The sequence below is a fragment of the Apis dorsata genome, unplaced genomic scaffold (genome assembly GCF_000469605.1).
Source record: "Apis dorsata unplaced genomic scaffold, Apis dorsata 1.3 scaffold_170, whole genome shotgun sequence".
In the NCBI taxonomy this organism is placed as follows: domain Eukaryota; kingdom Metazoa; phylum Arthropoda; class Insecta; order Hymenoptera; family Apidae; genus Apis; species Apis dorsata.
In genome coordinates, this window is record NW_006263458.1 from 537,687 (window position 1) to 546,820 (window position 9,134).

The 9,134-nt window shown below is 40.1% G+C and overlaps 1 protein-coding gene across 1 annotated transcript in view; it reads right to left on the bottom strand.

The window, feature by feature from the left end:
• The window catches only part of LOC102677056 (alpha-protein kinase 1-like), a 21,096-nt gene extending 11,970 nt beyond the window's left edge, over positions 1–9,126 (bottom strand). The window contains exon 1 of the mRNA XM_031509741.1: positions 8,459–9,126. Within this exon, the coding sequence (XP_031365601.1) occupies positions 8,459–9,054 (596 nt within the window). The 5' untranslated portion in view covers positions 9,055–9,126. The remainder of the gene's footprint in view (positions 1–8,458) is intronic.
• Positions 9,127–9,134: the final 8 nt, after the last annotated feature.

A 9,134-nucleotide genomic window follows, 5' to 3' on the forward strand; every position in this document is an offset into this window, starting at 1 on the left:
ATCACGAGATCAAAAATCTATTCACCGATTATAAAACTGCAATTGTTATTTTCGGTGTAACGTAACGAGGAGACATTGGACGGATGAAAATTTTCTACCGGAATGGAAATGTAGAGACGAATATAGGAAGAATGAAAATGAAAATGGAAGGGCAGAAAATGGCAGAAAGCTCACTGATCTATTTCCGAATGATCTTTTAGTTATACATAGATTCTTTGGAAATTGGAATTGGAAAAAACGGAAAATGAAATGATCTATTTCCGAATAATGTTTTAGTTATACATAGATTCTTTGAAAATTGGAATTGGAAAAAATGAGATATAAATGCAAATACTAATTTAAAAAAAAATCTTTAAATCAAGATTTGTCGATACCATGGAATTGGAAATAAGGAAGAAATACATATACACGTTTAATTCATAGTTATACATAAATTCTTTGGAAATTGGAAATGGAAAAAACAAAAAATGAAATATAAATGCAAATTTAAAAAGAAAAATTTAAATCAAAATTCGTCAATACCATGGAATTTGCAATAAATATATATATACACGTTTAATTTTTAGTTATACACAGATTCTTTGAAAATTGGAAAAAATGGAAAAAAATGAGATATAAATGCAAATTTAAAAAAAAGAAAAATTTAAATCAAGATTCGTCAATATCATGGAATTTGCAATAAATATATATATATACACGTTTAATTTCTAGTTATACACAGATTCTTTGAAAATTGGAAAAAATGGAAAAAAATGAGATATAAATGCAAATATTAATTTAAAAAAAAAAAATCTTTAAATTAAGATTCGTCGATACCATGGAATTAGAAATAAGGAAAAAATATATATATATACACGTTTAATTTATAGATCGATGTATGCTGTCGATCGTATCGATGTATTTTAAAAGAAGGAGAAGTAGATTGGAGCATTGACCAGGGTCTATGAACTGAACGTTGCCGAGCAGAATCCACCCACCTAGCTACAGGAACGAAGCATTGTCTATGTACAGCTAGTATATCATACGAACATCGATCCGTGAGAGCGGGTCCCATACCTCTCAACCGAAGTACAAATCTCTACGCCCTAAAACGACCGCCGCCACGTGTTTGTTACACTTGTCTTGTTTTTTTTCCCCCGGCTGATTCTCGTCCTCCGCGAGATAGACGGAAGAAATTTAATCCCGTTCGAGGCATTGAACAACAATCGGATCAATTAGGGATAATCGCGTTAAGATATAGCGCAAACAAGAGTTGGAAAAATACGTATAAATCTCCCACCCTCCATTCATTCTAATGGTAAAAAGTATAAATATTTCTCTATACTCATTACCAGTTCTTTTCTCCTTACTTTACTATCCAACCGAGCCGACGAGTTTACGACGAATTTGATTAAAATCGAAAATGGAAAATGACGATAATTCTGCTGAACAGTTATTGAGTTAAAAAAAAAGAAGAAGAAAAGAAAAAGAAAAAAAAACGATAGAGCTCGGCGGCCGATAAATTCATAATTTCTCTAAAGCGATCTAAGTGGCGGGGTATCTAGAAATAGAATCGAGCGTCCTGAATGCCAATGGCGTCATTAAATCTAGATCGTACACTTTCTTGCGACCACTGACCGAGATTCGCCCGTTCACAGTTCCCGCACACCTTCTGTAATTCGAGTGTCTTCTCGTAATTCTCGTATATACAGGCTTTTAACACCGACCTCAGGTGTTCCCTCCCCCTCCAGAGTCAGGTATCTCGAGTATCGACAAGTATCTCACGTATCTTGCGTAACTCGAGTATCATCTCTCTCTCTCTATCTCTCTTCTCTTTGTGAGGGAAGCGCGCACTACTCTGCCCAGTAGTAACACGCTGTCCGCTCAAGTAGCCCAGACAGCAGTTGCTACCGGTCCGGGTTATTGCGACCGACGACACTCCTCCAGCATCCAGTTCACTCCAGTTTTGCCCATATTTTTTTTCACCCATCTTAAACCCTCCCAATTTAATTAAACCAGCTTCAATTTTATTTTCTCACAGTATTATCTTAATACTTTTATATGCTTCGATCCTACGGTTTAATTATAATTCGATTTAATCGATATATATATATATATATATATAGAGAGAGAGAGAGAGAGAGAGAGAAAAAGAGAGGCGTAATAAGTTTACCAAGGCCGAAGGAAGGCAGAAGAAACGTTGAATTTCATCGATCGAGGAAGCGCGGAGACGACGCTTTCGAACCGATTCTTCCGCGGCCAACCTCTGCTCGTTCGCTCATCGTATTCATCGATCCGTCTCTAAAGGGGCGTCCACATAGCCGATGTGCGATTCGAACCGGTGTTCTCTCTCTCTTTCCCTCTCTCTCCCTCCCATGAGTTATATACCTCCCGAGACTATTTAATAAACCCTGCGCTTTACGAGTATTATTAGCCGTGTCCCACCACCGTGTAAATATGTGTAAAAGGGGAGGAAGGACGAAAGCGGGGGGACAGGACAGGAGGATAATCGGAAAGAAAGAGGAAAGGGAAAGGAAAGCAATTAGAAGTATAAGAATAAGAGAAATAAAAAAGGAATGTGAAAAACTCACATTGGTGGGGGAAGGGGAGAAGGAAGGCGGGGAGATGAATGGTAGAAAAAGAGGAATTTCAAGAGGCTCGAATATGAAGAGGCAAAGGGGGAGGGAGAGAGAGAATCGGCGAGCGTAGAGAAAAACAAGAGAGAAAGAATACATGATATATATATATGTATATATATTCTTTCTCTATATATATATATGTGTGTATATAGAGATCGAGGCGAAGGAAAAGGATAGAGGCGAGTTCCTGCTATCCTTCTCGTTTTATCCATCCCCTCCGCCTCTCCCCCCCGTGGCAGAAACGTGGGCGTGGACGTAGGCGAGGTAAGCCTTCAGGGCCGGCGAGCATCGACCGATCCAACTGGACGCATCGTAAATCGTGACCAGCCTCGTGATTCTTGGGCAACATTGATAGACACGTCGATACGATTATCCATTATTAGACAACCTTCGAATTTTGCGTATCGCGTATTTCGAATCGAGAGAAAAAGGGAGAGAGAGAAAGAGAGAGAGAAAAAAGCACGATCTTTCTTCTCTCGCTTCCAAAGAATTTATCCAAGAAGTGGCCAATTGTACAATTAAGCCAGCATTTTCGAAACGAAGTAGTATAAGTCAGTGCTTGGATCAGTGTAATTTTCGTTCAATCTCCAATCAACTTTTCGCCGAAACGAGCGGGGGATAGTTACGATGCTCGGTTCGGATTGCATGCGTTTCGTACACGAAATCTTTCTTCGTTTTATCGATCGAATGCGAACTTGAACTTTCACTCAGCGATGGGGAAAATTTAATAGTTGAATTTCGTTATCGTTCAAAACGTAACAATAATCGTAGCTGAACATAGCTGAGATTATACGAAAAGCGGATATAAAATGGTTATTCAAGCATTTTAACAATTTGAATTTAACTTAATGTAAAATTTATTTATTATTCTCAACTCTCCTTTCGTTCCAACAAAAAGCAAAAAAGAAACGTTACGAAAACGAAATTAATTTAAAAGAAAGATGTGAAGGAAATAAATAATGTAGGAGGGAAATCAACGGAGAATCGCGATGGAAATGAGATCGGAAGGCGTTCGTAATTTGCCACTCGATATCTCGGCCGGGAGGGGAAAAGAAAAAAGTGTATCGGACGTGGTTTGGAACGATGGAGAATGAAGGTTAAAGGACGAATCTGTTCTACATATTCGAACCTTGCCATCAGTTTTCGAGAAAAGAAAGAAAAAAAAACGTTAAAACGAGCTTTCGTTTCAATTTCCTTCCATTCTCTCCCCTCCCCCCGCCCCGCTCTCTCCGCTAGTTGGCCTGCGGCTTTCGAATTCGCCGTTCGTACGATCGATGAACGTTCGTGTCGTCACATGAGAACCCTCCTTTAATACCCCTCTCCCTCTCATTAAAGCCGTCCGCCGAACGCGGAGAGTAGCATCCTAATGCTATTTACACAAGTGCTCCGCCAGAGCGAAAGGGCGTTCGAAAAAACTGTCCCTCCTTTTCTCTCCTCCCTGTGCCGCCACCTCGTGTTACAATAAAATATCCATTTGCCTCTCCTTCACCTAACCTAACCGTTCAACGCAAAATTTACATTCGATTCAACGCGAGCCTCGTGACGCGTGTTACGTTTCGATCACGTTCGTGTTCGTGTTCGTGTTCGTGTCGTGTTCGTGTTCGTGTTCGAGCTTCGATTCCAACCGTTTGGAAGCAAAAGAACGCCTCGAAATATCAATTCGACAAGATTTTGGAAATAATTATATACGATTTGCAGAAATAGGTTAGAATGACGAATTATTTTAAATTGTTCATTGTTTGATAGATTAGATATGTTGTTATCGAGCATCTATTTGATTGTTACTTGTATTTAAGGAAGATTGCGAGTTTCTTAGAGTTTCCGTTTTTTTTCTTTTTTTTTTTTTTTCGTGTTTCTGGACCTCGCGACGTAGTAAAAGTTTCTGCCTCCTACCGTGACTCCTATCATTATATCCCGGCAACGAAGGTAATTCCAACTGACTACGTTATAATAAGAGAGGCAATGGAGACAATGGGAAGGATCGAGAGATATAATGACTTTCCTATAGAAACGAAGTAAAAAGTCGGAAACTAATGAAAATTATTTTCATTAACCTTTCATCAACGTGGCGTGGTTTCGAGATTGCTTTCGAGGTGCCCAGTGCGATCAGCGTTCCCTGTTCCATTTCTTTACACATCGAGGAGAGGAAGAAAGTTTACGACCGACAGAAATTCTACTCTTCTCCGACGATAATATCGAAGTGAAATTGTAAATATTAATAAACCTCGAAAAAATGAAACGACGGAGGATTTTGTATAATATTCGCGATAAATATTCGTTCCGTTTCGAGAAACGACGAACAGCGACAGATAATCTTTATCTCGATCCTTCGAGCAAGGACCGAACGGTATGAATTTGCGAGCGGTGTCCGGTTGCGCAACAGTTTCTGCTCGGAAAATGTAGCGAGGCGAGGAACGTAGGGCAAAACGCGGGGAGCCACCACGACCCACTTTCGCGCCTTGCCAATTGCCGATCCGTAGGAGCACACACAGTCCTAATTAGAGAAGTCTCGATCACCAATTAGAAGAGACGCGTTACAAGATCGTGCCATCGGGAGGAATTCGACCACCTCGTGAGAAAATTTTGCTATCCGAGGTCGAGGAGAAACGTTTCTTTCTCCTTCGACGAAGGAAGGAAAAAGAAGAAGAAGAAATTTTTTCTCGATTCTCTTCTTTTCTTTCTCTCCCTCCCCCCCCCTTGTTTATTTCTCGATTCGACCACCTCCCACGATTATTCTATTCCAGGATTGTATTCTAAATCCGTGATCCGTGAAATTTCATATGGCAGACGTTCAACAACGAATAAATTACGGTAGGCCGAGTGCTCGATCCGAGTGCTCCGGTCTCGATATTCTCGCGAAGATTAAGCGGTAGAAAGTAGGAGGAATTCGGGCTCCTCGTCTTGGAAACGAGCCGTTTTAATCCACGGTGATCGTCGAATCACTTCCCTTCACCAATTACATTACGGCCGATTCCATCGATCTGAATCGTGGCAAATTCTGTTACAAACTTCTATTACAAAAAAGAAGAAAAAAAAATGCGCAGAAAACTATCCTTTCCCCCCTCCCAGATGCCGATATTCTAGGATCTCTTTTAGTTATTTTTCGTTATCGACACCATTTGTGGTTTTATATTCCTATAAATTTCGTTTTACGCGCCATAAATAAAGATAGAATAAATACCGGTTGATCTAGTTTTAAATCGTCGCTTATTTTTCCCCTTTTCCGTCGAAATAAGATAAATATGCAACTAGCAAAAAAAAAAAAAAAAAAAAAAAAAAAAAATGGGTTTAAAAAAAAAAGTTTGGGGAAAAACGGAAAAATTTTTTATTTGCCCTTTTTAAGAAAAAAAAAAAAAAAAAAAAAAAAAAAAATAATCGGTTTACAAAGAAAAGTTTGGCGATAAACGGATAAACTTTGAATTTGTCCTCTTTACGAAAAAAAAAAAAAAAAAAAAAAAGAACTCGTAAAAATCGTGTTCCGTGAAAATTCTTTTCGAACAGTACCGAAACTTGGATGAAGTTGTCTCGATCGCGACTTGACGCATGCGCGTTTCATTTACGTAAACATCGATTATCGATAATCACATAGGTAGGTGTTCAGGTTTAGGACGAGCTATCGAAATAAATCAAGATGGCGGGAGAAGACGTGCGTCGATCATCTCTCTCCATGTAGGAGGTAACAGTGGTCAACAGTTTTACCAACGTTCAAGTTTACCCGTTTAAATATTTAACAGTGGTCATGTATGCGTCGTCGATCGGCTCGTTATAACCAGACTGACAGACCGGAGGTGGAGCCTGCGACAGATACAGAGTCTCTATCGTCGGTTCGGTATTAAAATGCAAATGATCACGCTATCACCGAGCTTGTGCCGTTCTATCAGTGTGTACCTCTACCTCCGTCGTCGTGGCCATCATTGTGAAGTCGCAAAATAGTATCCTCTGGTCTCCTTTCCGTCCATACTGTATGCATAAAGTACACGCCGTACACGCCACCGTCGTCTACCGTGTCGATACGTATAGAGAAAATTTAATTGTTCGTGTACCATGTTCGACATCTGACCGCGTTAGATAAATTGAAATTTCACCGTCCTTGGAAGAAGGTGGAGAAAATCGGGCATCAAATCGTTTGGCCAATTGTAACGGTGAAAGTGGAAAGGGTAAGATGCTCGGCCACGTTACTTCGATTGTTGCAGTTGGTGCTCTTTGTCGGTGATGATCGATCGTAAGTGAAAGTATTCGATAATTATTCGATTAATTAATCGTCTTGTCCCGCGATGACAGGACGACAGTGATGACAATACAAAGAATTCTTCTGGTTCATTAAGATCACTCTTTGATTGAATAATACTCTTGATGCGCGAGATGTTGATGGTTAATTATTGATTTGACACGGTACACTCTCTCTCTTTCTCTCTCTCTCTCGATCGATCGATATAGACATTAGAAGTTCCATAATACGAGTTATTCGATGAATCGATTATTAAATAGAGGCGTTTAAAGCTAGCCACTGGTTGAACGACTATGAATACTAATGTCTCGTGCGTGATCGGTAAATTTAAATAGGTATAATTTAATAATGTTTATTAAATTCTCCATTCGTTCGTGTCAACCTTCTATGCGATCGAATCTAATTGTGTTTATATCTCTTTAACCGTGTCCTATCTAAAATTAGAATTTGAATAAATTTATTTCTAAAGTTTTTTTTTTTTTTTTAAGGACGAAATGGAATTTCGAAAAAGTGCAATCTTAGCGAGTAAAAAAGTTTTCTTCGTCCTTCTAAAAAAGTTCACTCGCGAAGAAACAATACGTTCGAAAGCATACATCGATAGCAACGCGGCTCTAACTTCTTTTCTTTTAACTGGCAACGTCGCGTCTGCAAGTTGACTCTACATCTAGATGCAGATTGCAGATGCAGTAAGAGGTTAATCCGTGGACTCTCAATTTTATATGCTTTTCATGATTCCTTTTTTTTCTTTCTTTCTTTTTTTTTCTTTTCTTTTCTTCTTTTTTTTTCTTTTTTTTTTTTAACTTCTCTCTTTCCTTTATCCTTTCCTCTACCTCTCTTTCGCATTAATTACAGTCGACGTCATACAGACCAGACGTATTTCATTCCAACATGTTCCATGGGATATTTCCCTACTACCTTGGTTCGTGCGTACCAGAAGTCAAATAAAATAACCATGCATAATTATCTTCATCGAGTAAATAATGTCTATACAAATAAATGTCTCGAAGGAAGAAGAGGAATTTAATTTTTTTTTAAAAACGATATTTCACGAAAAATTTCTGGCCCGTTCGAATACAATTATTTTTTAATTGTTCCGCGTTCGAGCACTTTCGAATATTATTTTAAAATCTTTGACAAAATTAAAAACGATATTCAAAGTTGAACAAAAAGATAATGACATTACACGCGATAATTACGGTCCATTCTCGATCAAACTTTTCCGAAATATTTTTTTGCACGATATCTGACGTACATCAAATATATAATTAATATTATATTCGTCATGCAAATGAACACTTGCGTCAACCGCGTGAAATTGTTTATCGTCTTACGTAATGGTTAATTGTTCGTTAGAAAAATTGAATGTTAAACCGGTTGTAATTGCCATATTGGATAAAAAATATCATATATCATTCGAAGATTAACTATTCCACCCGAATTATTAAACACACGATCGCTTATTTCGAAAATAACAATATTTACGTATACCTAATTTCCGATATAACATTTGAACCTATACTTTTCATACAGCTACGTAATAATCCAACGCGATCGAAATTATCGTTGCGCTCGTTCTGTAACGAAACGATACATAAAAAGAAATAAAAATTACCTGCCGAACAAAGGATGCCAAAGTTGCGACTCGTCGGGCGAACTTGCCGTGGAGCTGACTTCCGGCTCCTGTTTAAGCAAACCGCTCCTCACCCTGAGCAACGGTAGATAGGTATTGGTCCTTCGGCTGCTGGACAGATCGATCGGCGCCGGCATCAGGGTGCCGATCGGTTTGCAGCTGAGCTTGGGCCTCGTTTGCAGCGCGTTCTTCCTCCCGTTGCTCGCGTGACCACCGGGCCCCCCTTTGTTGCTCGCCCCGTTGTTGATCCTCGGATGCGACGATTGCCGCGACCTGGACACCGGCCCCTCGCCGTGATCTAGCACGTGCTGAAGATGGGCCAACGATATCACCAACAGATCCGGATCTCGGAGGAGATCCGGCCTGGTCAACGCTTCCGGCAACCTGAGCTCGGGCCTCGAGGCCAACAGTTTGGGGATCTCGGCGGCCGGGGCGGCCGCGAGGCCCGGCAGATAGTCCCTGGGAACGAGTAGGGGGTCGGGTATCAGGTGTCCCGACGTCTCGATCAATTCTCTAAGTTGACTAGCGGGATCGAGAAGCTTGTCGGTGCTGGTCGACGTGGCGCAACCCTCCTCCATAACTTGATGCACCCGCACCTTCGCGCCCCTCTGATACGCGGACTGAGTCTTTTGCCTACCGCATACGGACCACTCGGCCG